The 27,914-nt window shown below is 39.9% G+C and overlaps 1 protein-coding gene across 1 annotated transcript in view; it reads left to right on the forward strand.

Annotated features, from left to right (window-relative positions):
* CCDC175 (coiled-coil domain containing 175) overlaps positions 1–27,914 on the forward strand; it is a 68,113-nt gene that overhangs the window by 13,209 nt on the left and 26,990 nt on the right. The window contains exons 5-13 of the mRNA XM_066274189.1: positions 1,693–1,921; positions 5,510–5,632; positions 9,689–9,798; positions 14,016–14,097; positions 15,730–15,866; positions 18,439–18,549; positions 21,582–21,653; positions 22,324–22,459; positions 23,408–23,539. Coding sequence (XP_066130286.1) covers positions 1,693–1,921; positions 5,510–5,632; positions 9,689–9,798; positions 14,016–14,097; positions 15,730–15,866; positions 18,439–18,549; positions 21,582–21,653; positions 22,324–22,459; positions 23,408–23,539 — 1,132 coding nt within the window. The remainder of the gene's footprint in view (positions 1–1,692; positions 1,922–5,509; positions 5,633–9,688; positions 9,799–14,015; positions 14,098–15,729; positions 15,867–18,438; positions 18,550–21,581; positions 21,654–22,323; positions 22,460–23,407; positions 23,540–27,914) is intronic.

Here is a 27,914-nt window from a genome sequence, read left to right on the forward strand (position 1 = left end):
TCCATTGTACATCAAAATCACCTAAAGTGCTTGTGAAAACACAAATTACTGGGGACACGCACCCCCTGACTTTCAGATTTGGTAAGTCTTGGAGGTGAGGGTGAGAACTTGCATATCTGACAAGTCCCCAGGTGATGCTGAGGCTGAGGCTGCTGGTAGGTCCCAACTACATTCTGAGAATCACTGCACTAGAGACATCTTTATAGAAAGGCAGGTGACAAACCTAAGGTGGGTTGCTCGATAAGCTAGCATCGTCAAGCTACAATCACTTGTTTCTCCCATTTTCCACAGAAAGGTATGTATCAAGGTGCCCTCCCTCTCTGACAGGTCGTCCCCTCATGCAGTCCTCGAAGCTCAATACCTGCAGGCTCTTCACTGTGCCTGCTTTCTGTTCCGTGCCAGGGGTCTGCGTGCTCTTCACCCATCTCAGGACACCCAGTTAGGGGCTTTGATTTGACTTACTTTGTTTCACTTTGCTTTCTAGAAGCTACTCAATCCTCGGGTCTATTCATTGTTAGAAGGCTTCCTCTATTAGACCACAAAGCACCCATGATCTGACTCCTTCTGGGCTAGGCTTCTGTTTATTGCATTTCTGTGGAGTTGATGGCTGGAAATTAAACTTACCAACAATCTGTTTTCATTTTCCTGAACTTTGGCACACAACCACCTGCACTAAGGTCTTTAGCCCCAGGGACTAGAAAAAGGAAAAAGGTCTTTACATTGCAGGAGCTTTTTAAAAAGAAAAATAAAGAAATGAGGCCAACTGTCCCTCCTCCAAATCGTTTATTGTTAGCCCTAGTGTAGATGTTTCTAACAGTCTTAAGGTCTTCCTTCACTGAATGTGACCAACTGATGTGTGAGGTTAAGGTCTCCTTTCGAACTCAGATTTGGCTGAAGCTGGGAGAAGGTAAGAGAGTTCAAATTAGGTTTCAGGCATCCTCTGAACAGTGAAGATGGACCCTCTCCTTGCCTAACTGCTGTCCATGAGAGGAAGACTAGCTTTCTCCTAGGCCCTGCTGGCAGGGCCGTGGCATCAGAAGTTGGCTGGGGGGGGGAGGGGGTGTGCTGGAATGTTTATCTTTCTTTGACTGAACTATGTATCTCAGGATGACAAGAGAGATGTGCCAATGCTACATAGCAAACCATTTGGCCAGATTTCATTTACCTGTGCAAAACTGTTTTTGAATCATTGAATACTTAAAAAATTTTCCCCATTGATTTGAGAAAGAGGGGAGAAGGGAGAGATAGAGGGAAGCATTCGCTTGCCTTTCCACTTAGTTGTTCCATTTAGTTATGCACTCATTGATTGCTTCTTGTATGTGCCCTGACCAGGAACCGAACCCAGGACCTCAAGGAGTAGGGAATGAAGCTTTATCCATTGAGCCACCCAGCCAGGGCCTGAATCATTGTTTACTCTAAACCAAAATATCCCATAGTTACTGCCTGCTATGTGGGGATGGGTGGGGTGAGGCAGGACCATGTGACATCTTTGTTGTGGTAAACAGTTACAGGTTGACACTTGTTTTGTGTTCCATCTGTCATCTCAGCCAAGTTTAGGCAATGACAAGTCCAATCCTAAAATCAGTATTCCTTCAAATCTCCCTCTTTATGGTGGTCGATCTCACCAAACAGACTTTAAATCCTAAAGGCTATATTTTTCAGGCCATGATTGATTTTTTTTTTTCCTCCCAGTGAAGAGCAAGAGGAGCTGGCAAAGGAGCATGAAAAGTTTGTCCTGTCACTTAACCACACGATGGAGAAAAAAGCCGCTACCATTATTTACATCAACCAGACTTATACCAAAATAAAGTTGGAGGGGGAAGAATTAAAAGTGCAAGCAGAATATAGTCAAGATCTAGAGGAAGAAATAGAAAAAGAAAGAGCAGAATATTTGAAACAAAAAAGAAAGTTGAGTGAAATGGTAAGTGGCGTGGATTCTCTTTTAGAACACAGAATTGTACAGAACCTCAGGCATGAAATGGGGAATAATTTATTTGTCCTTGAGCACTAGCCAGCACTCCCATGGTGTCTTCTGTGAACACTGGGATGGGAACAGAGATTTGAGGACAGTGGAGCCCCCTCAGGGAAGACATTTCATTGTACAGCAGCATCTCAGTTCATGAGAAGGAGTATGAGTGACAGGATTTGTATCACTGGCCCCGTCCTCATATGCAGCCCTACAGAGACAAGGAGTCTGTCTCCATGTCATCTGGTTGCTGTTGACAGTTCTGGAGCCGTGTGGTGTGGCAGGACCAGGGAGTTCAGCACTGTCCGAGCCGCTGCCCCTGATGGATGAATCTGAGAGGAGGCCTGCAGAGGGGCTGGGTGGGGCCAGAGGCCCTAAGAGAAAAGAATATTCCGAGACCAGCAATTTTATGAGGGGGCCAGAGGAATAGTGACAGCTTCTTGCTGTCTGCTAGTCCATGTTAATTAAAATTCACCTTGAGAGTGGTTTACTGTTGGTGGTTCTTGGTTCTGCCTTTGATTGCCCCAGAGAGGCAGAACTGTCTCCGTATTAGGGCGTCCCAGGGTCAGTCCTCTTCCTTCCTTCCTCTGCTGTGGGGCCTCGCTCCTGAGAGTTACAGGTGAGCTCCTGGTGCTGCCCTCTCCAGGACTGGAGTTGCCATAACCTCAAACTGTAAATGCAAGAGATTGGGTTCAAATTCACAACTGCTATATTTAATAATTTTTTTAAAAAAGGAAGGCGGGGAAGAAGGAAGGAATATTTACTTGGTTGCTTTTCTTGAGTCTTCATTACAAATTTAGAGAAATACAATCTGGCAGTGACCATCTTTGGGTTTGTTTTTTTTGTTTTTTTTTTTTTTGCATTTTTCTGAAGCTGGAAACAGGGAGATACAGTCAGACAGACTCCCGCATGCGCCCGACCGGGATCCACCCGGCACGCCCACCATGGGGCGATGCTCTGCCCATCCTGGGCGTCGCCATGTTGCGACCAGAGCCACTCTAGCGCCTGAGGCAGAGGCCATCTTTGCTCCAATGGAGCCTTGGCTGCGGGAGGGGAAGAGAGAGACAGAGAGGAAAGCGCGGCGGAGGGGTGGAGAAGCAAATGGGCGCTTCTCCTGTGTGCCCTGGCCGGGAATCGAACCCGGGTCCTCCGCACGCTAGGCCGACACTCTACCGCTGAGCCAACCGGCCAGGGCCATCTTTGGGTTTTATGGTGATTTGCTTCTATGATAAAGAGTGTTTCAAAAATCCCAGTCAGGTCTAAGCGTCTTTAATTCTTCAAAGCACCTGTGTCTTCAGGAATCATTTTACACTAAAACCATGGATTGTTCATCTTGAATATAGATAGCTCAGCCTTGTCATCCTTGGAATAGGCTTTTTGTGAAGGAGCTGGCAGGGAGTCCCTGGGGCCATCTGCAAGCTGCTCAGCCGGATTTGTGAGAGCCCGGGGACCAGAGCAGGGTCACTGCGGCCCTTAGCCTGGGCTGCAGTGCTGGAATCGGCTGAAATCCATGTCTTAAAACTAGCGAGAGGCTCCCGTCACTGGGTGAGACCTACCTTGGACTTACTGTTATCACGGGAAAATGGAAATCTCAGGACAACAAAGACCAAAAGTCTTACCGTTTTCATGGCTGTTGACAGTGATGCCGAGTAGCGCTGGGTTCACCCGCTGTCCCAGCCCCCTTCTGTTCTCTGAGCACTCCAGACCCCCGGGCGCGCTGGGCTGCCGCGGCTCACTTCAGTTCCAGGGGCCAGGCGCGGGGTGTGTCTGTGTGGGCACAGCTGAGTGGGGGTGAGGAGTGGGGAGCCTTGGCCCTTTTTTTACTTCCCCTGGAACCTCATTGGTCCATCAGTGATGGCATCAGGTCTGCCAGAAGGAAGGTCCCCAGGGCAGGGATTTCTGTACCCTTCGCTGCTGTATCCCAGCACTGCCAACAGCGCCTTAGCACGCCCCACACCTGGAGCCACTCTATAACATTACTTCATTGAAGGAATGAGTTTTAACTTCATTTTAAGCCCTCTGGGGAAGTTTATCTCCCCTTCTCTTCTTTAACGTAAATGTGAAATTGCAAGAAAGGAATCACGGGGAGCTTAAAATAGGGAATTTGCAAACAGGTTATTCCTTATGTGAATAGTCTATCTCAGGGTCTACAAACAGTTTCTACAAGGGGTCAGATAGTAAATTTGGGGCTTCTGGGCTATGAACCGCCCAACTCCGCCACTGTAGCAGAAAGTAGCCATAAGCAATGCCTAAATGAATGGTGGCCAAATTGGCCCACAGTTAGTGTGGTGATCCCCCTGGAAAATGACACCAGTTAGGATACCTTCAGATGCAAATGGTGAAGCCCTGACTCAAACTGGCTTGGCCAGTATGACATTTGTTATCTCACGCTGTAGGAATTCCCAGTGTAGAGCAGTGTCCAGAACTAGTTAATTCTGTGGCTCGTCCCTCCTCTCCTCCATCCTTCATCTGAAGACCGGTTTCCATCATGGTCATAGGATGGCTGCCAGTGACAACTAGACTCTGTTTCCTTATTCAAGTATGAATAGGAAAGCCTTTCCTAACCAAGGACCACAAGTCTTCTTGCCATGTCTGATCACCCACCCCAGTACAATAATCAATAATGGGCCCTAAAAGAATACTGTGTCTCGGAGGGCTAGACTAATTGAAGTGGATACAAAGGAGTCAACCACCAATGTTCACTCAAGGCAGGTGATAGGCCGTGGTAACAGCCTGTTAATTCCCTTTACTTACTACGAAAAAGGAAAAACTATTACAGGTATCAGAGTATCTTCAACCCCTAAGATCTTCCCTAGCCCAAAACAAAATACTTTTTGCTAATATCATTTCTATAGTTGCAAGACCTTGGGAGGGAGCTTAAGGCAAAGCATTAACATAGAATTGCAATTTTCATCAAAATTTGTTAATCATAACATTTCTTTCAGCTGTGTTCTGGTGTAGAGATGATTTGATAATAATAATCACATTTATTCAGATTAGCCACTTTGGGGGACTTGGCTGGTGGCTTTAAAGGAAAGCCAGCCAAAATGTTTTCATAATTGTTTAATATAGAATTGAATATACTTTCTCAGGCCTTACTACTCTAATAGTTACCTTTGCTTGATAATTCATTTTGCCAGAAAAGTCTATTGATGTGTTTGATTTCAATAAGAGAGCAACTTACTTCATATTCTGACAAGTGATGAGAATATATTTGTAAAGTGGTAAGAATTTGTCCAGAATTGTAAGCTGCACTGTCTTCGGTGATTTTATTTACTCTGTCTTTTGTCTGTTTTGTTTCCCAGTAAATAATGTAAAATTAGGTTTCCAGATGATTCTTTATTCCTTTCTTTGACTCTCCTAATCTGCATAGCATACTATAAATCTTGTAATTATTGCTATGGTATTTTTCTAATGAATTGTTACAGTGGCAATTGGTATACTGTACTTAGATTGAATATGAATTAGGCTGACATAATAAAAAAATATTTTCTAAACTTTGTTCTCATAAGTTTTTTGATTGGTTTATATTTATCACTACAGATTGATGAATATAGAAAACTCTGTGAATTTAAAAGACAGGACACTTATGGAAAGAAGAAAGGATTGGATAAATTAAGGCTTACAGAGACAGAAATTAAAGAAACAGTTACTACTCACACAGTGGTAAGAAAGAATAAACTGTTTTTCAAGCCTGACCCAGGCACCTCAATACCTACTTTTATTATAACCGGTAACAGGTGTTTATAAAAAAAGGAGTTGATTTTAATTTACTTTCCTGTCATTCTGGGAGAATATTTTTGTCATGTTTAATATTTTCTGATACTTCATCTAAAGTGTTATATTGATAGTACATTCGTTTTCTTCAGGAATAAGTGGGAAGAAGGAAGTTTAGCATGCCTTAGGTACAAATTACAGCTAATGGGCCATAATAATGTAAAAATGATTTTTTTAAATGTACACAGAACCAACCAAATGCATACAGAACCATACATAACATTTCTGTGATATTGCTTTATTTTACATAACAAAATGAGTAACCATGGGCAGATACCTTAATTCTGAATATGTGATGAGAAAACGGAATTTCAGTTCTCTATTTGTATTAGGTACAGGAGCATGAATATGGAAAGAAGACTGTTTATATGAATTGGAAAATACTTCAAAACTCTACAGTTCTTTTTTTTTTTTTTCTTAAGAAGTGAGGAGGCAGAGACAGACTCCCGCATGTGCCTGACTGGGACCCACCCCACAAGCCCTCTAGGGGGTGATGCTCTGCCCATCTGGGGCATCGCTCCATTGCAACCAGAGCCATGTAGCACCTGAGGCAGAGGCCATGGAGCCATCCTCAGCACCCGGGGCCAACTTGCTACAGTGGAGCCTTGGCTGTGGGAGGGGAAGAAAGAAATAGAGAGAAGGGAGAGGGAGAAGCGTGGAGAAGCAGATGGGCACTTCTCCTGTGTGCCCTGACCAGGAATCAAACTTGGGACTTCCACATGCCAGGCTGATGTTGTACCACTGAGCCAACCAGTCAGGGCTTACAGTTCTATTTTTTAAAACTAATAACATTAAGTGAAAGTCTGTACTATGTTAACTATTTTGTGAACATCATCCTTATTTATTTTTTTTTTCTGAAGTTGGAAATGGGGAGGCAGTCAGACAGACCCCGCATGCGCCGGTCCGGGATCCACCCGGCACGCCCACCAGGGGCGACGCTCTGCCCAGGGGGCGATGCTCTGCCCCTCCGGGGCGTCACTCTGCGCGACCAGAGCCACTCTAGCGCCTGGGGCAGAGGCCAAGGAGCCATCCCCAGTGCCCGGGCCATCTTTGCTCCAATGGAGCCTTGGCTGCGGGAGGGGAAGAGAGAGACAGAGAGGAAGGAGGGGGGGTGGAGAAGCAAATGAGCGCTTCTGCTATGTGCCCTGGCCGGGAATCGAACCCGGGTCCCCCGCACGCCAGGCCGACGCTCTACCACTGAGCCAACCGGCCAGGGCCAGAATTGCCTGTTAATCTTCTATCACAATTAGTTGAATTGAGTCTTTATTTCTTCTATCTGTAGGTATCTCTTCTATCTGTACTGAAAAATATGTGTAAAACTCTATATGAGGCAACAGTAATAGTGAAACATTACACTTCTTATCAGACTGCTTAGTTGTCCCACTAGAGCCCTGACTCGACTTTCCTGTGCTGTGGGACACTCCTGCTGCTTATCCGCAGGGCTGGCAGTCTCTTTCATACTACTCTTGAGGCAGCTATGAGGATTCTACTTATCAGTGCCGACACTAACTGCCTCCGGAGGAAAGACACGAGACCGACACACAAACTTAGTTGCAAGAGTCACACAGGCAGTTTATTACTCACAAATCCTTTTGGCGTGCCTGGGTACAGCTTAAGGGGGCCCCGTCGGGTACAGTTTAAGACAGCTCCTCTCAGCTGTCTTTGGTCAGAGCTCAGAGCAGTGTTGAGACAGTTCACTTTCAGGTGTTCAGGTTCGAGTGAGTCTGGGCGACTACTGCAGCAGGGGGCCCCTCAGTTTTAGTACTTTTTCTGGCCAACGTCTTCTAACAGGTGTCAATCTACAGAATTATCACCTCAAACCACCTTTTTGGGAGTTCCCCACAGGGACTCCTTTTTATGTTAATCTACTGAAATGTCACATCAAGCCACTTTTTAAATGTTCCTAGGGAAGTTTCTTGTTTATGTTAACTTACAGAGTTTGACATCAAGCCACTTCTTATCTATGTATAACTTCACACACTCACTAACAGGGCCCTGCTCAAAAGTCAGTCTGTTTATCACATCTGCACACACTATATTAATTCTTATCCAGACAGCGTATCTTTAACTTCTTTAATTAATTTAAATATTATATAAAATATCTTAATTACTTATGTCTTCTATATTTTTATATTTCTATATATTTAATTACTATAACATTATATTACTATAACAGTTAATGCTATTATACTTTTTATAGGACGGTTCTGATAATTTCAGTTAATATCAGTTATTAAATCCAATTACAAAACATAAGTAAAATAAATTTTTTCACCAAATGTGTGCATTTAAAAATATCATTATCTATTTTTTGAAATATCAACATAGTAAGGGGATATGAGTCAGGGTAGACTCAAAAGAGAACATAGGAGTTGTATAAATCAGATTTTATTTGCATATCTAAGTTCATATCTCTAGTTTGGCCCTCATAAATCATATACCATGTGCCCTCCCAATCCTAGCTTGGGAAAATGAAGTACATGTTTTTTAATCTGTACTCCAAATATTTCTAAGGCCAAATTAGACAAGGCTTGATGGTGTCCTTTTTCTTCACTCCAATCTAGCCTGCTAATGCTCACTCCACCTTACCAGTGAAGAATAATGGGGTTTCTTAATTAATTAATTAATTAATTTAGGTGAAAAGAGGGGAGATAGTGAGGCAGACTTCGCAGACTCCAGGTGGTTGCAGATTCACCCGGCAACCCCTGTCTGCAGCCAATGCTGAGAGTACTGAGCTATTTTTAATGTCTGAGGCTAACATGCTCCAATGGAGCTATCCTCAGTGCCCAACCATATTAGAACCAACTGAGCCACTAGTTATGGAAGGGGAAGAGGGAGAGGAGAGGGAGACGGGTGGAGAGAGAAGCAGAAGCTTCTCCTGTGTGCCCTGCCTGGGAATCTTACCCGGGACATCCATATGCTGGGTCGACACTCTATCCACTGAGCCACTGGCCAGGGCTGAGAATAGTGATTAAAGCAAAAATTTGAGTGTCACAGAGACCTGGGTTCAAGTTTTCGTTTTACTTGCCTAAAGTTTTCTCAACATACGAAATGGGGTAATATTATTGCTTATTTCAAAGGACTTTGGAGATCAAGTAAGGTCATGCCTACATGGCTCTTAGCTGAGAGCGTTGTGTTTGGTAAAACTTGCTGCTGTTATTGCCCAAGATCAGAAAACACTGTTTTGGCTATGGACTGAGACAATAAGAAATATCAGATTATTTCTCATGTGGTACTTTCAGTTTAAAAAATTTTTCAGCCTGCTTAAGCTGATGTCATGTTGGCAGAAAAGAATCAAGGTATGTGATTCTCAAGGTGACCTACATATCCAGGCCAGAGAAAACTGAGGGCTAGAGGTAACCAATGTCAGAAGCCTGGTGGCCTTCAACATTTAGTCATTAATCCTGATCATTGGTCATTGTCCTTCAGACATTCTGCCAATTTTTGATGGCATTCCCAGGATTTCAGACCCTTGTTACTTTGGAACTAGTTATGGCCCAGAAGTTTAGTCATGTGGGTGCTTTAGAGAAAGAAATAGTTTTGGGGAGCTGTCACATATTGTAAACTATGACTAGTTTATAATACTCATTCTACTATCCTGGAGTAACATTTTGAAGATGATTATGAAAATATAGATTTGTTTATTTTTTTAAATGATAGTCAAGAAATGTCTTGAAAGTTGTTTTTATAGTTTTCACATCCTTGCTGCTATATTTGGTTGCTCTTCCTCCCAAATTTTGTTTATCTTTTCTGATGATTTCAAAATTATTTCTGTCCAAGGTTGTAATTTGAAGAAACAATTATAATGACTGCTTTTATTTTAACTAAAGGGTACCTCCAATTATAAGTTGAATAGGTGACGCATGAATATTTAGTGATTTGAACTGCTGTCATGAATTATTTGACAATGATTGAATGCCATAATTTTGAAAATTCTTTCAAAAGGTTCTTAGTGATCACAACTTAGAGATAGCACAGCTACATGAATCAATAAGAGATATGAAACAACAGATCGAAGAACTAGAGAAAGCCTGTTGTATTTTGGAGGATAAAAAGTAAGTATGATACTTTATTTTTACTGAAGCATTTCTAGATGTTATTTTTCTTTCACTTAAAAATAATTTATTGCCCTGGCCAGTTGGCTCAGTGATAGAGTGTCAACCTGGCATGTAGAAGTCTTGGGTTCGATTCCTGGCCAGGGCACACAGGAGAAGCACCCATCTGCTTCTCCACCCCCACCCCCTCTCCTTTTTCTCTGTCTCTCTCTTCCCCTCCTGCAGCCAAGGCTCCATTGGAGCAAAGTTGGCCCAGGTAGTGAGGATGGCTCCACGGCCTCCACCTCAGGTGCTAGAATGTCTCCGGTTGCAACAGAGCAACACCCCAGATGGGCAGAGCATCACCCCTTGGTGGGCATGCTGGGTGGATCAATGTCGGGTACATGCGGGAGTCTGTCTCTCTGCCTCGCCGCTTCTCACTTCAGAAAATAAATAAATAATTTATTAGATGAAAATCATAATCTTTTCATTTACAAAATTTGTGTGACTGTCAGCTTTATAAAAGCACATCTTTATTTAGAAATTAATCAGTCTTCCAGGACATAAAGAGAAAATATTGAGAATGATGCAGTCAGCTTAGGAAATGGAAGGGACTCTGTGATGCATGTTATTCCCACTTTAGTTCCTGACTCCCTGCCAACAGATATGCCCCGGGAAGGCCTTTTATTTTAGTGAGGCCCACACAATGCTGCAAACTCACCTGCCCACACAGTTACAGTGCTTGTTCTCAGCCAAGGGAGACTTCTAAATTTATTGAGAAAATACAAGGAAGCCTCAGAGCAAAAACTTTTACCTGTGGAACTGGAACAAGAAACTTAAGGCAATTTTCTAGTCCATCCCAAGGCCCCCAGTCTCTTTTCCTTTTGCAAAAGGGTTTCATCCTTTTCTCTTTATCTACATGTTGTGTCTCCTCCTGGTGAGCCCCTGGCTAAGCCTGGCCATTCCAAACTCTCTGAGTTTACCTGTCACAGGCCCATCTATCTTTAGAGACTGGCCAAGATACTCTCTTCCAGGAGAATTTCCAGATTGCCCATCAAAAGCTGTTTGGCTCAGGTCTGGACCAGAAGGTGGGATCTTGTAATATAAATATGGTTTCGGGGCCTACCCCCAGGGTCACTTTAAAAGACAGTTTAAAAGACAGACTGTGAACTGCCGGATTCTTCAAAGGACAAGTAACTTCATGTGTGAAATCCTGTTATAATATGGCAGCTCATTTCTACATACACAGGTTTGAATGTTTTTCAATTCAAATTATCTTCTAAAACTGCAATTGCAGAGTACAATAATTGTCATCCTTGGTCCATAAAATAGGCAATAAGCTTTGCACTCAGTACCAGATTTAAAATAAGAAAACTCAAGTATTATCACAATTCACACGCAGAATAAAAAATCTATTTCTTTGAAAGTCATCCAGTGGTTTTAATCTATACATGTTTTAAAGAAAAAGTAGGCAAAGAATCATAGCGGAAGGTCAAGATTAGCTCTTAAATTATTTCTAGAAGTTATGATTAAAAATCCTGCTACACTGATGAAGTTTTATTTATAAACATTTTTCATGTTAGCTAACTAGTTTTAAATAAATATTCAAGAAGAAAATAAGGGTTTCATAGATCTTCCATTTATAATGGTTCATCTTTGGGTTTGTTTTTTTTTTTTCAACCCCAGCTTTTCAACGGTTTTTATTTCATTGAAATCTCACTGAGGAAAAGTGCTTTTGACTAATTTGGTGATTGAGAATATAGGTTACCCCTTATTATTAATAAAACTTTACTTTTTTCCTTGGCAAATTAAAAAAAAATTCTCTGCATTTTTAAAAATTTCTCACCTAGTTTATTTTCTCTATCTATGGAGGTAGGAAAAGGGAGCCTAGTTCTTATTCTTGCCTGGTGAATTTCAAGAACCAAACAGCGTTGTTTTCTAAGATTCTTTAAGAATAAATTATATAAGAAACTCAAATAATTTGGATAGCTCATCTTCCAATAGGAAGATCTTAATCTACGAGCCTTAATTTTCACCCTATGAGGCCCTGGCATCATGTTGGCTCAGTGGTAGAGCGTTGGCCCAGTGTGCGGAAGTCCTGAGTTTGACTCCTGGTCGGGGCACAGAGAAGAAGCACCTGCTTCTCCATTCCTCCCCCTCTCGCTTCTCTCACCCCTTCCCCTGCAGCCGTGGCTCGATTGGAGCGAGTTGGCCCGGGCACTGAGGACGGCTCCATGGCCTAAGGTGCTAAGAGCTCAGTTGCTGATCAATGGAGCAAGGGCCCCAGATGGGCAGAGCATCACCCCCTGGTGGGCTTACCAGGTGGATCCCAGTTGGGGTGCACATGGGTGTCTGTCTCTGCCTCCTCTCCTCTCCCTGAATAAAAAAGAAAAAAATTTTTTTCACCCCCTGAAATCTTTAACCTACAAGCTCATTACCTATTTTGAGGTCAAAATATTGAGGAAAAACAAAAAATCCCATAACCCGGAGAAAATTCTATATTTAGACAGTTAAGAGTGCTTCAAATGCTCCACAAGTCTAGGAGAGATATTAATAGTTTAATCGTTGTTTTTAAATTATTATTGATATTCAGCATAATGTGTTTGCAAAATAAAGGTGAATCAGTGCCTACCTTTCTAAATTATTATAATCTTTCTTTGCCATTGGGCTGGTTTTTAACACCCTGGAAGTGGGGTGTTAGAAGCTAAATGTTGTATGCAAATGACACCCAATTTGTGACCGAGAGTATATAATGCCATTACAGTGTGGGAGACTATAAAAATTATAGATGCTTTTTAGAAGGGCTGAAGTGGTTTCAAAATTGTCAAAATTACCAATGACTTTCATCCTGTCAAACTTTAGTGATCTAATCTATTCTTTAAAGTTCTTGAATTCTTCATGGAATTTGATGTAGGTAATCACTTCCACCTTCTGAAAACGCTTTCTTCACCTGGTTTGCCAAACATCACACTCTCTTATTTCACTCACTACCCTACTTCTTTTTTCTCTTGACTTTTCACTTGTTTCAAAGTTCTTTCTGACTCTAGAATCTAGATTCTCCATTCACACTCTCCATACATGATTTCCTCCAGCCTCGTGGCTTTAAATTCCTTCTGTATCTCAGTGACTTCCAAATTTACATATCCAACCGTGACCTCTAAATGCATATCCTTTACAGCTTATTTCCCCTCTCCATTTGAAGGCTTTTTTGAAATATCTCAAATATAACACATTCTAAAAGAAATTCTTAATCCTCCAACTCACTGAAACAGCTCTTCCTTCAGCCTCCCATGTCACCATTTACCTAGTTAATACAACCAAACATAGAATCATCATCTACCATGCCTCTTTTCATCACTGCCTAACCCAACCCAACTCTAACTCCAGCCACCTCCAAAAGCGTGTCCTGTTGCCTTCATCTTCAGAATATATCCCGAATCCAACTATTTCTCACCACCTCCACCGTTACCTCTTCTGGATTACTGTCATAGCCTTCTCCATGGTTTGTTTTCCTATACTGTTTTTCTCCACTAAGTAGCCAGAGTTATCTTTACAAAATTTAAATTGGTTCATGTGGACTCCTCTGCTTTAAAAATCTGTCCCTGGTTTCTTTTAGAATAAAATCTGAACTTCTACTTTGTCCCCAAGACCCTATATAATCTAGTCTCTGCCTATCTCTCCAGCCTTGTTATACCCCTCTCTTTGTAAAACACACCAAGATTGTTTCTGTCTCAGGATACTGTCACCTGCTCTTTCTGCTACCTGATACGCTCTTCCTTCAGATCTTCACATACCTGGTTCCTTCTCATTGTTTAGGTTTTCTACAAGTCATTCCAAGAGGTCTTTCTTCCCTGTTGAAAAGTAGCATCCCCTCTCTCGGGATTTCTTTCTCCTTTACCCACTTTGTGTTCTTTGGAGCACTTAACACTATCTGAAGTATATTATTTATTTTTTGATAACTCGCTTATGTTCTGACCACTCTACATGGGTGCAACTTTTATGAGAATGGGTACTTTGCCTGTACTGTGTCTCTAATACCTATGACATCTGCAAAGTGCAGCTGTTCAGTAATTGCTTCTTAAATGACTGAGTACAATAATAAAGCATTCATTCATCAATTCCAAAAAGTAACATCTTCTATTATGTTGGCTATATAAATAAATATGTTCCATAGGGCGATGTGGCTTTGCTGAAAAACATGTCTTCATATGAATTTGTTTGACTTCCTTTGTTCATAGGAATTTCTTTTTGAAAAGCAAGGAAGCACTGGAAGAGGCATCTAATGCTGAAAAGAATGACTTACTGCAGAGGATAAAGGAGGTAGGAAGACAAAAATGATGACTTTTAGGTTATAATTAGATTTTATTTTTAGTTAATAATTTAAATGTGAGAAATGTGATATTTTCCAAGAGTAGATTTTTCATTAACTAATAATAATCATGATTATTCATCATTATTGATTTAAAGATTTTATTTCCTCCCATAGTACTTTAAGTATGTAAAAGGGCAAAAATTGTCTCTATGAAGATGAATCATTTTTTAACTTTTCATGTGGGATGTAGTTATTTTACATTAAGACTATCCATGACTAATGGACATTTTTCATGTGAATTAATTAGAAAAATAAGGAGCTTCTTGCCGTTGTGTGATACCTGTGAAGCATAGCAACCTGTATCGTACTTAACAACGTTGGTGAAATATATATTTCAGACAGATCTGGCCCCCAGGAGAATTCACTAGCCATTTTAAAACTTAGATTAAAAGAAATAGGATATATTAAATACATAATCATGGGGGTAAACCAAGATTTCTCCACAAGATATTCCATGAAGCATTTATTATGATAGGTGAACAATTATAGGGAAAATAATTAAATTTTAACAGAATTAAATGTCATAATATATTATTGCGTGACAAATAGAATATCAAGCATTACACATAATATGACCCAATTTATTTATGTATATATACAAACATACATGCACACCCATCCCAGACCACCTTAATCTTACCTTTGGGTTCCTTTAGGATCATGGACCATGGCTTATTAGCTTCCAAGTCCTCCCTCACCAGAGGCTGAAGCTCTTTGGGACCCCAGACTCATACAATGGGAGGTTTATCAGACTAAACATTTGGATGAGCTCTAAATTTTTATTTTTGTCCCCTTTGTCATGTCAGAACCAAAACTCAGTTTTCAGGTGATTTCTTCTGTATCTGTAAACGTCCTAAGGGTAAAAAGTAAAAGGACTTTTTAGTGCTAGCCTTACACTATGGATTCTTGCTTTCTCGTAGAGGTAGGCCCAGTAGATCCTCATTATCTTGTTAGTTCTTCAACAGTTAAAAAAAAAAAGTTTTCATCCAGCTGCTTTAGCGCTCCTCAGCCAGAGGCTTATTTTGAGCTATTCAGCCCACCATTGATACTAAAGCTATCTTTTCCACCTTGTTTGATGCAATACAGTAGAAATATTTAAACACAAAGTTTTTACCTCCTTCAGAACACTAATGAGTACTCTTTCTTTGTCCTTAAATAGAAATATTTAACAAGAAGTAACATGCAGTGAAAGAGGGTTTGAGCAAGAGCTTCTGTTGATGTCATACTTTACTTCCCCAGTGTATGTAGTTTATTTTCAGGGGAAAAAAAGATATATATCCTGAATGGAATGATCCCAGTTTATTAATCCTAATTCTTATTTCACTATGAATTATTACTCTGTGGTTTTTTGCATCAGTGTTTACCATCTTTCTATACTTTTGTAATAATTTATGGAAGAGGCTCCAAAATGTATAACTGCATATTTGATATAGAATTAAATCACTCCACTTTTGTGACATAGTCATTGTGAGGTAAGCAATATACTCAGTGCTTTAGAGAGTTGCCCACCTGACCCTGCCTCCCCTCAGAGAAACTGTGATACAAGTCTTCCTACTTCAATTACTTTTTTTTCCCCCTAGATTGCTGAAAAACTATACAAAGATCAATTAGAAAACAAAGATCTACAAGATAAATTGTACACTCTTACCAGACAACATAAGATTGTCTTGCAGGAGGAGGATAAAGTTTTTATGCAGTATAAGAAAATTCATGACGAGTATGTTTCTGTTCATGATCCGTGCATGAATCCACATGCCTTAGTCGTGGGGTGCTTCCTTGCTATCAAAGTGGTAACTCTTCACTTACAAGTATCTAAGGTTTTTTTTTGGTTTTTTTCCTTGTATTTTTTCTGAAGCTGGAAACGGGGAGAGACAGTCAGACAGACTCCCGCATGCGCCCGACCGGGATCCACCCAGCACGCCCACCAGGGGGCAATGCTCTGCCCACCAGGGGGCGATGCTCTGCCGCGACCAGAGCCACTCTAGCGCCTGGGGCAGAGGCTAAGGAACCATCCCCAGCGCCCGAGCCATCTTTGCTCCAATGGAGCCTCGGCTGCGGGAGGGGAGAGAGAGACAGAGAGGAAGGAGGGGGGGGATGGAGAAGCAAATGGGTGCTTCTCCTATGTGCCCTGGCTGGGAATCGAACCTGGGTCCCCCGCACGCCAGCACGCCAGGCCGACGCTCTACCGCTGAGCCAACCGGCCAGGGCCGCGTATCTAAGTTTTAAAATCTATTGACAATAGTAAAAATATTCTTTACCTAATAATAAACACACTCCTAATCTGTCTCTATAACACTGAATAATACTTCCCTCATATGGGTCAGATTGAATGCACAGACTTGAAGTGCATTAATTTTACTTCTTTACTAGACTCTTGAAAAAATAACCAGACTTTTACCCTACCAGGCAAGCTAGAGAAACTATGAGATCGACAGCGTCAGAAACTGGCTCTGTACCTCTACAGCCCTATCTCACGGAAGGGTCTGGCCACTGACACCAGTCTCTATGTTAGAGACTGGGAAATTATTCAAGGAAATCCCTGTCTTTTACTACTCACTGAACTCCACTTACCCACTATGACTTGTCAATTCCACCTCCCAGATAGTTTTCAAATATATCTTATCCTTCTCTCCAACTTCATTCATTTCACCCCTTTCAGTCTCTTTGGCTTGGCTTACCCCTTAAAAGTTCTTCCCACTTTCTGCTTTACCACCTTTATCTTTTCTACTTCCCTTCCACTAGAATAATCCTTCTGAAACATCCTTCTAATGTCATTTCTTTTCTTCAGTTACTGCATTGTAATCTACTGGGTATAAATCCCTATGTCCTGACCTGTGAGCAGATGAGGGCAGTTGCTCTGTCTGACTCAGCACTATTTCTCCAAAATCTTATACATTGCTTAGCAGGTTGTGGACATTCACTAATGCCTTCACAATGAACACCACAGAATAACATTTTACAAGTATAAATCATGTAAGTAATAATCCATCACTACACTTCCAGTTAGATCTCATGAACATGTAATTACAGTGTCCAGACCCACTTACTGTAAAGCTGAGTTTATGGTCAGAGTTGTTGCACTTAAACTACAGAAAGTTGTTGAAATCATTTATCTCATCCCATTGAACAACCTACTGATAATAATACTGTTCATATTATTCAGGCAAAGACTTTTCTCAGGTCAATGCTAAGCTATCAGTTTGAAACATAAAAATGTACTGATGACAAATAATTGTAACACTAAAACATTTACCACCTTTTTTTTTTTTTTTTTGTCTTGTTCAGCTTGGGTTGTTATAACAAAATACCTTAAACTGGGTGGGTTAAACAACAGAAATTTATTTCTCACAGTTCTAGAGACTAGATATCCCAGATCAGGATGCCAGGATAGTCATTCTGGTGAGAGCTGTCTTCCAAGCCGGTAGATGCCCGCTTTCTCACTGTGTCCTCATGCGGAAAGAGAGACAGAACAAGCATGCTGGTGTCTCTTCTTTTGAGGATGCTAATCTCTTCATGAGGACCTCACCCTCTTGACCTCATCTAAACTTAATCTTCTCCTAAAGACCCCGTCTTCAAATGCCATCATCACACTGTTGGTTAAAGTTTCAACACATGAGTTTGTGGAGGACACATTTAGTCCATGGTAGTTTTGAAGAAGACAGGATACTTAGATAAAGTACTTTTTGTTATAGGTACATTCTTATAAATGTCTGGAAATGTGAACAACACCATAATCTTTCTAATATTCTTTCTGCATGTTGGAGACAAAAAATAATCACTTTTTATAAAAATGGCTGTATGTTGTTTATACCCTGTGAGAGAAGTATTGTAATCCCATTTTATGGGTGGGGAAACAGAGGCTTATTAACAAGGCAAGTTTCTTTTCAAGATCACACTCTTGAGAAGATGTAGAGCCAGTATTACAAATTGGTCTGATTGACTCCTTTACCTTTACAAAAGAACATGGCAGAATTGACAAATGTAAGAGAGACACACCCACTGAAAGGGAGAAAATATTACAGGGCTGTTCTTACTGTCTTATGGTTACTATTGTAACTAATGTTCTCTTCATGGCTTGGGAAATTTTCATTAATTTAAATTTAGCCACCACAAGTGGAAAACTTTGTTCCTATTTTTACTAATTCATTGGGTAAATAGTTTATGAACTAAATCTTCTGAAATAATTTTGAAATATTTATTTCTGATGGCTTATTTTCTCATGCTGTGGAGTTAAAAGTGATTAATTAAACCTTTAACATATAATAGCTCTGCTTTTTTTTCCCATGTAGAAATAAAAACCAACTGTCATTTATTGCTCATAAAGAAAACTTTCTAGCCCAAAGAAAAGTAGACATCAAAAATATGGAAGAAGGATTAGTCACACTTACTGGACTTAATCGGTATGTTTGTTACATTTAAAATTTTTAATCTTCATTCTTCTATGCATTTATTTTTTAATAAATTGTAACAACAAATCTATGTCAACTTTTAATATACTATAGAAAAGGAAATTTATAATTAGCTTTCTTTGTTTTACAGTCCTGAAAAGCTATTATCATTGAATCTTTCATTGAAATGATAGACAGGTTCTGAGTTCTATACAAGTTCCTAGGCATGAAGAATGGGTGAGTTAGGGGTCTGGTAACAAGAATGTACCCAAGCATTATTACAACACTGACCTCCATTCTAAATCACTTTAATATCTATTTTAATTTTTCCAATTAGATAAGTAATGCCTATACCTGATTTTCAAATTCAAATATATAAATGTGTAACTTAGTAAAAGTTAGCTAATCTCTCCCACAGAGATAATTACTGTTACCAGTTTGCTATACCTGCCTTCTAATATATGTATTAATATTTAGCTATATATGTTTATGTATGTATATATAATATATATGTGTGTGTATATACCTGAAATTTGGATTGTACTCTTTTATAATTGGATTTTTTCTACTTCTAATTATATCTGGGTAACTCACACATGCTATATATCAGTTATAGCTCAGTAAAGCTGGAAAAATTTTATCTGAGAGGATGATAAAACATGGTAAAATTGCAACATTTAGAAAAGTTGGTGAAAGATATATGGGAATTCTAGGTACTGATTTTTACACTTACTTATTGAGTTTGAAGCAAAGTAAAGAAAAAAATCATACACAGGACCTTATTCTTTTCTCTAACTGCATAGTATTCCTTTTGCAGATTATACTGTATTTTATTTAACCAGTACTCTATTGATGGACATTTGGTTTTTTCTGTTTCTATATTACAAACAATTTTCAAACTTAACATTAACAGATCTCTGTATACCTATGTGACTATTTCTTTATTAAAAGTACTAGAAGTTGAAATATTGGATCAAAGAGGGTCATGTATATTTTATTTTTATAATTATTACAAAATGCCCCAAGTAAGATTTTTTGTGTGTGGCAGAGACAGAGAGAGACACAGAGAGAGGGACAGATAGGGACAGAAAGACAAGAAGGGAGAGAGATGAGAAGCATCAATTCTTCATTGCAGCATCTTGGTTATTTATTAATTGCTTTCTCATATGTACCTTGACAAACAGAGTGAGTGACCCCTTGCTCAAGCCAGCGATTTTAGGCTCAAGCCAGCAACCTTGGGCTTCAAGCCAATGACCTTTGTGCTCAAGCCAGTGACCATGGGTTCATGTCTATGATCCAACACTCAAGCCAGCAACCATAAGCTCAAGCTGGTGAACCCATGCTGAAGTCGGGGACCTCTGGCCTTTGAACCTGGGTCCTCTGCGTCCCAGTCTGATGCTCTATCCACTGCACCCTATGTAAATATTCTATCATTTTATCCTCTCACTAACATTGGGCATGAAGCAACTTATATCATACTTTAGTTGGACCAATGATCAAGACAACACGTGCAATAACTAATGAATGATATGTGACTGAAGAATAGTGAGAATTATAAAAACACAATTAGAGAAGGATGAAAGAAAGTGAACTCAAGGAGTTCTTTGTTATACAAAGATTTAAAACTTTGACTAGACCTTTAAAAACAAGTCAGATTTTTCTGTTTGCTTATCAAAAATAGAATGATATCATAGATAAAGAATTTAAATATAAGACATTGAAGAGACCAACTTATAGAAAACTAAGATAGATGGTGATGAAAATTTGACACATACCAACAGAAATGTAGACAAATCAAGAAGTGTAGCTTTTTGGTTGCTTGTCCATATATTGTTAAATAACATCTATTTTTTATCACGTGAGCCTATACCTGATTTTAAAATTCTAATATAGAAATGGAAACTATAAATAGCAAGCTATAAACTCTTTACTACAAAAAGCAGGAAAATAGAATTGAGTTGATTGTGATTTTATTTTTTTATGAATAATGTAAATGTATAATAAATTATTGTGTCATCATTACTCTAGTCACCAGGAAGCTCAGAGCCAAATTTGTAGCCCAATATTGGCATCCATTTAGGATTTTTTATATTACTGTTGTTTTATTTTAAATAGTCAACTCCTTTGTGGATTAAATTAAATACGTAAATAAATAAAATCAGTAACATTGGGGCAAATTAGGTTTATTTAGGTAAGAAATTGAGAGCCCATACTGTGATTTCAAATAGAGAAAAATAATGTGAGCACAGTATGTTTCTAGTTCGTTTAACAGCATTTCATAGTTTAAGTTTCATTTGTGAATATTTTCTATCTTTTAAAAAGATATAACAATCACATTTTCCTTATGTGGCCTTCAGGTCACCTCTGTGTATGAAGCACTTAATGGGGGAAAAGGGAATAAAGATTAAAAAAAAACTGCCAATATTTATATTAAAGTCTTTACATTTTCATCCATTTTAGATTCAAATCTTCCATTCTTAATTGCTATTTTCCCCTAGTTCAAGAATTTCTATTGACTTTCTGAATTAAACATTGTATCAAATCAAACTCAATCTAGAATTCAGAGTTCCTCACCAGGTTGTTAACTCTAACCCCTCCTATGTCATGGGGTTCTTTCCATTCCTGTCCTCCATCTGCAGCAAGTCTGCCTTGGTCACAAGAGTACTTACTGACTTTCTGTTCCTTTCCCCTGTGTCTTTGCAAATAATGATGTCTTTTCCTTAGTGAGATTGCACCTCCCTTGTGGCGATCCACATTCCTCCTTCTATTAAACATTAACTTCCAATAACCTTTCCACAACTGCCCTCCTGCATCTGTTCTCTATCTTTGAATACCCACCTCAATACTTGCATAGTTTGTGCTTGCACAGAATGTAATTGTCTTTCTATCAATCTGCCACTAAAGTCTTTAGCTGTTTCACAAGACTTGTTTTGTCTCCCAATTAGGCAGTAACTTTATTGTATATAAGAATCATATATTACAGTTTTATATATTCTAACAGCTCCCACAAATGCCAAATCCAATATATTTTTTCTTATTTTTAGAGCAGCAAAGGAAGCCTATGCGAAACAAATAAAAGTCCTGGTTGATAACCTGGAAAGAGAACGTCAGAGATGGTAAAGAAAAGGAAGTCCCTTTGTGTTGTAAACAGTGCATGTTATCTGAATGAACAGTGCCCCAAAGTAGGGAGTCTTGTAAGGTTGCCATGAATGGTAAATGAGAGGCTCCATGTAAAATATTTTGATCTGCACCTTGCACCTATGAAGCAGCTTGGAAAACTTAACTCTATTTTATTTTACTATTGTCATTGGTGTTAATATGATTTATAAGATTCGAATTGCACATTTTTACCCCCGAATATGTAACTTTTTTATGTTGTGGTGGAGAGAAAAATTTGAGAACCTAGAAGCTTGAAATCTCTCATTAGCACTTTGGGGAATGTAGGTAATTCCATTACTATTCTGCCTGAACCTCTTCTTTTTCCTCCTGCCCCTGAACCTTTCTGATTTCTATCCTTGACATAAAGTAGGCAAGCTGCCAAGTGTGGTTCATCCACTGGCCTGTTGGATGTGCCCACACAGCTCCTTACTTGGAAGTGTCTTACATTTTGCCTATCTGGCACGAAGACAGTTAACATTTTGTCTTTTTTTTTTCCAGCTAATGTGCAATCTGTATCAACAATAGCACAAACAATTTTATGTAATATTTGTTTTGTTTTTCATTCCTTCATCTTTTCAGCAGACTGTTATATCGATTAATAATGATTCTTTTTGTTGTAATTGCTAGTATTATATTGCAATGGAAAGTAGGTTCTTTGAAAAGAAACTATGAATGTTGGCTATCCAATATAAAAGCTGAATTACAACTACTTTTGGATAAAATTCAAGCTGCAGAAGCTAGACGCCTTAAATTACTTGAAGAGGTAAAGGAATTCAACAGACTTAGTACTAGTTCCCTATATTAGTAGTTCTCCTTAAACATCTAATTTAAACGAAAGGTATTCTCCTTTCTGCTGACTTCATGTTTAGGGTAGATTATGTAACTTTCTTAAGAAATGTACCCATTTGCTGTGTATTAACTCTATAGGAAATTTTTTTATTTTTTTATTTTTTATTTTTTTGTATTTTTCTGAAGCTGGGAACGGGGAAAGACAGTCAGACAGACTCCCGCATGCGCCCGACCGGGATCCACCCGGCACGCCCACCAGGGGCGAAGCTCTGCCCACTAAGGGAGATGCTCTGCCCCTCCGGGGCGTCGCTCTGCTGCGACCAGAGCCACGCTAGCGCCTGGGGCAGAGGCCAAGGAGCCATCCCCAGCGCCCGGGCCATCTTTGCTCCAATGGAGCCTTGGCTGCGGGAGGGGAAGAGAGAGACAGAGAGGAAGGAGACGGGGAGGGGTGGAGAAGCAGATGGGCGCTTCTCCTATGTGCCCTGGCTGGGAATCGAACCCGGGTCCCCCGCACGCCAGGCCGACGCTCTACCGCTGAGCCAACCGGCCAGGGCCAACTATAGGAAATTTAGCAAACAAAGTAGCAATTCTACAGGTTTTTGAAGTCTGTAATCAGAAACTGGATAGTTTTTCAGGAATTTATCTGAGAATAGAGACCAAACACCAGTTATTTAGCTTCTGCTCACCCTCCACTGTCCACCACTCCCATTCTCCATTTCTTCATGTCATTTATGGATATTTTTAGTGAAGAAATTAATCTCTGAAGGGGGAAAAAACAACTTCTCAGTGGCTACTGAAACATAATGACATGCAATAAGAGCCAAATCCCATTCAAAGACATAGTAATTTATCTGGCTGTTTAAAAATGTAAGGATGACTGCTACAAGACAAATGACAAATCTCTATTTTTTTTTCTAATTAGACCAATTCCAGAGAAAAGGAGATCACTGAATATATAGCAGAGATTGAAAAAATTACAGCAGACTTAAAGCAAGAGGAGAAGCAGTTTATTATCAAAGAAAAGAAGTTGGTTCAAGAATTGAAAAAGTATGAGGTAAATTTTATTTTACGTTTAAGATGGCTGTATGCAGGGGAGAGGGGTCAAATTCATGCTCTTTTGAATTAAATCTAGAATAAATCTTTTAGTATGAACAAGGTTACGATTTCATTCTGAATGTTTCTTCTTTTCCTAAAAAGGAAATAGAACAACAAGAAATCTTTTTGTGCTGACTTGGGAACCCACAGGAGCTGACCTGGGGTAGAACAGGGCAGGGCTGCTAAGGAGGCGGAGAGAAGGGGTACCAGCAGCACCCAGGGGCCCCGAGGTGGCAGGTGGCCAGCAGCAACAGAAGGCGCACCTTTTCAAGGTGATGGTGTGACCCTGGAAAGCAAGGGTGTGTTTCGTGGTAGAGAAGCCGAGGAGAGAAGAGCTGGTGGGAGAAGCCTTGATTCTGAACCTTGATTCAGTTTGAAGAAGAAAAAGGGGCCCAGCATTCCCGAAGAGGGTTTCTACGTGAAGGCAACAGTTCCTTGCTGTAGCGACGAAGTAGGGAGCCCTTCCATTTCAGAGTTTCGATCTTACTCTGGTCCAAGCCCAGTCTTCCTCCCCGCCCACACACACAATCCCTGCTACATCTTCCAGAAATCCTCTGCAGATAATAGTCCGAGAAAAGCCAGTTTCTAACATGGACAAGAAAGAGCAGACATGTCTCTTCCACATGGAAACTCTATGAGAGAAACGAGTGAAAGAGGGACCAACGCTTTCCAGCAAATGTAGAACATTCAGATGCTGGAACACATGAAAATTGTGATCAGACATTCTTTTGTGAATTAAAAAAATAAATAATTTCATAGCAGTGCCAAGGAAAATCAGCAAAATGAGAGTAGAGGCGCTCAGGGAAGAGGTGTCAGAAGGGGATGCCTGAAACAGGAAGAGGTGCAGTGGGAGCCGGCGCAGCTCAGGGAACAAAGGAGAGGAAGCTTTGCTCAAACTGATGCAAACTGAGAAGGAACAGATGGAGAGTAGTTGGGGTCAGAAACACTTCTCCGGTGGTTGTACCATATCTGGGTGCCAGGTATTCTTCTAGATGCTAAAAAAGGAAAGAAAAACCAACTAAGAAAATAAGGCTTGGCCTTTATGGAGTTTACATCCCAGTGCAGGGAGATTGAAAATAAACAAGCTAAACAAAGGAGCATGTACATTTGACGGTGATCAGTGATCGATGCTAGAGAGAAAAGGAAAGGAGGGACGGGGGGCGGGGCGGGGCAGGTGTGTGTGACGTGGTGTGTGTGCCATCTGGAACAGGGTCGTCAGAGAAGGAGGGCTGTAGCCCCACCGGATAGGAGGGCACACGCCTGTGGGAACCTGAAGAAGGCAGGCCAAGCCGAAAGCATGGGGCTCATGGAAGGTCTGAGGCAGGACAGTCCTATCTGAGGAATCACAAGGAGCAGTGTGACCAGAGTATGGAGGTGGAGTGCAGACAATGGGACCTAATTAACGCACTCACAGGCCTCCTTACCTCCCCCTCCCAGCCCAGGCTGTTCTTTAGTAGAGAGCATAACATCGATACCACACTACTGAGTTTTTTTATTTTTAAATAATTTTATTTTTTTAATGGGGTGACATCAATAAATCAGGATACATATATTCAAAGATAACAAGTCCAGGGTATCTTGTCGTTCAATCATGTTGCATACCCATCACCCAAAGTCAGATTGTCCTCCGTCACCCTCTATCTTGTTCTCTCTGTGCCCCTCCCCCTCCCCCTTTCCCTCTCCCATTCACCCCTCCCCCCCCCCCCCCCCGTAACCACCACACCCTTATCAATGTCTCTCAGATTCACTTTTATGTCCCACCTACGTATGGAATAATGCAGTTCCTGGTTTTTTCTGATTTACTTATTTCGCTTCGTATCATGTTATCAAGATCCCACCATTTTGCTGTAAATGTTCCGATGTCATCATTTCTTATGGCTGAGTAGTATTCCATAGTGTATATGTGCCACATCTTCTTTATCCAGTCATCTATTGATGGGCTTTTTGGTTGTTTCCATGTCTTGGCCACTGTGAACAATGCTGCAATAAACATGGGGCTGCATGTGTCTTTACGTATCAATGTTTCTGAGTTTTGGGGGTATATACCCAGTAGAGGGATTGCTGGGTCATAAGGTAGTTCTATTTTCAGTTTTTTGAGGAACCACCATACTTTCTTCCATAATGGTTGTACTACTTTACATTCCCACCAACAGTGGATGAGGGTTCCTTTTTCTCCACAGCCTCTCCAACATTTGCTATTACCTGTCTTGCTAATAATAGCTAATCGAACAGGTGTGAGGTGGTATCTCATTGCTGTTTTGATTTGCATTTCTCTAATAGCTAAAGAAGATGAGCATCTTTTCATATATCTGTTGGCCATTTGTATTTCTTCCTGGGAGAAGTGTCTGTTCATATCCTCTTCCCATTTTTTTATGGGATTGTTTGTTTGTTTGTTGTTGAGTTTTATGAGTTCTTTGTATATTTTGGATATTAGGCCCTTATCTGAGCTGTTGTTTGAAAATATCATTTCCCATTTAGTTGGCTTTCTGTTTATTTTGTTATCAGTTTCTCTTGCTGAGCAAAAACTTCTTAGTCTGATGTAGTCCCATTCATTAATTTTTGCCTTCACTTCTCTTGCCATTGGAGTCAAATTCATAAAATGCTCTTTAAAACCCAGGTCCATGAGTTGAGTACCTATGTCTTCTTCTATGTACTTAATTGTTTCAGGTCTTATGTTTAGATCTTTGATCCATTTTGAGTTAATTTTTGTACAGGGGGAGAGACTGTAGTCCAGTTTCATTCTTTTGCATGTGGCTTTCCAGTTTTCCCAGCACCATTTATTGAAGAGGCTTTCTTTTCTCCATTGTGTGTTGTTGGCCCCTTTATCAAAAATTATTTGACTATATATATGTGGTTTTATTTCTGGACTTTCTATTCTGTTCCATTGGTCTGAGTGTCTATTTTTCTGCCAATACCATGCTGTTTTGATTGTCGTGGCCCTATAATAGAGTTTGAAGTCAGGTATTGTAATGCCCCCAGCTTCATTCTTTTTCTTTAGGATTGCTTTGGCTATTCGGGGTTTTTTATAGTTCCATATAAATCTGATGATTTTTTGCTCTATTTCTTTAAAAAACGTCATTGGAAGTTTGATGGGAATTGCATTAAATTTGTATATTGCTTTGGGTAATATAGCCATCTTGATTATATTTATTCTTCCTAGCCAAGAACAAGGTATATTCTTCCATCTCATTATATCTTTTTCAATTTCCCTTAACAATGGTTTATAGTTTTCATTATATAAGTCCTTTACATTCTTTGTTATGTTTATTCCTAAGTATTTTATTTTTTTGTTGCAATCGTGAAGGGGATTATTCTTTTGAGTTCATTCTGAATTGTTTCATTGTTGGCATATAGAAAGGCTATTGACTTCTGTATGTTAATTTTGTATCCTGCGACCTTACTGTATTGGCTTATTGTTTCTAGTAGTCTTTTTGTGGATTCTTTGGGGTTTTCGATGTATAGGATCATATCATCTGCAAAAAGTGATACCTTTACTTCTTCTTTTCCGATATGGATGCCTTTTATTTCTTTGTCTTGTCTGATTGCTATGGCGAGAACCTCTAGTACCACATTAAATAAGAGTGGAGAGAGTGGACAGCCCTGTCTTGTTCCTGATTTAAGGGGGAAAGCCTTCAGTTTAGTGCCATTTAATATGATGTTAGCTGATGGTTTATCATATATGGCCTTTATCATGTTGAGATATTTTCCTTCTATACCCATTTTGTTGAGAGTCTTAAACATAAAATTGTGTTGTATTTTATCGAAAGCCTTTTCTGCATCTATTGATAAGATCATGTGGTTTTTGTTCTTTGTTTTGTTGATATGGTGTATTACGTTAACCGTTTTACGTATGTTGAACCATCCTTGAGATTCTGGGATGAATCCCACTTGATCATGATGTATTATTTTTTTAATATGTTGTTGTATTCGATTTGCTAGTATTTTGTTTAGTATTTTAGCATCTGTATTCATTAGAGATATTGGTCTGTAGTTTTCTTTTTTTGTGCCATCCTTGCCTGGTTTTGGTATGAGGGTTATGTTGGCCTCATAAAATGTGTTTGGAAGTATTGCCTCTTCTTCAATTTTTTGGAAGACTTTGAGTAGAATAGGAACCAATTCTTCTTTGAATGTTTGATAAAATTCGCTGGTATAGCCGTCAGGGCCTGGACTTTTATTTTTGGGGAGGTTTTTAATGGTTTTTTCTATTTCTTCTCTACTAATAGGTCTGTTTAGGCTTTCTGCTTCTTCTTGACTCAGTCTAGGAAGGTTGTATTGTTCTAGGAATTTATCCATTTCTTCTAGGTTGTTGAATTTAGTGGCATAAAGTTTTTCAT

This window comes from Saccopteryx bilineata, chromosome 4 (genome assembly GCF_036850765.1).
Source record: "Saccopteryx bilineata isolate mSacBil1 chromosome 4, mSacBil1_pri_phased_curated, whole genome shotgun sequence".
NCBI lineage: Eukaryota > Metazoa > Chordata > Mammalia > Chiroptera > Emballonuridae > Saccopteryx > Saccopteryx bilineata.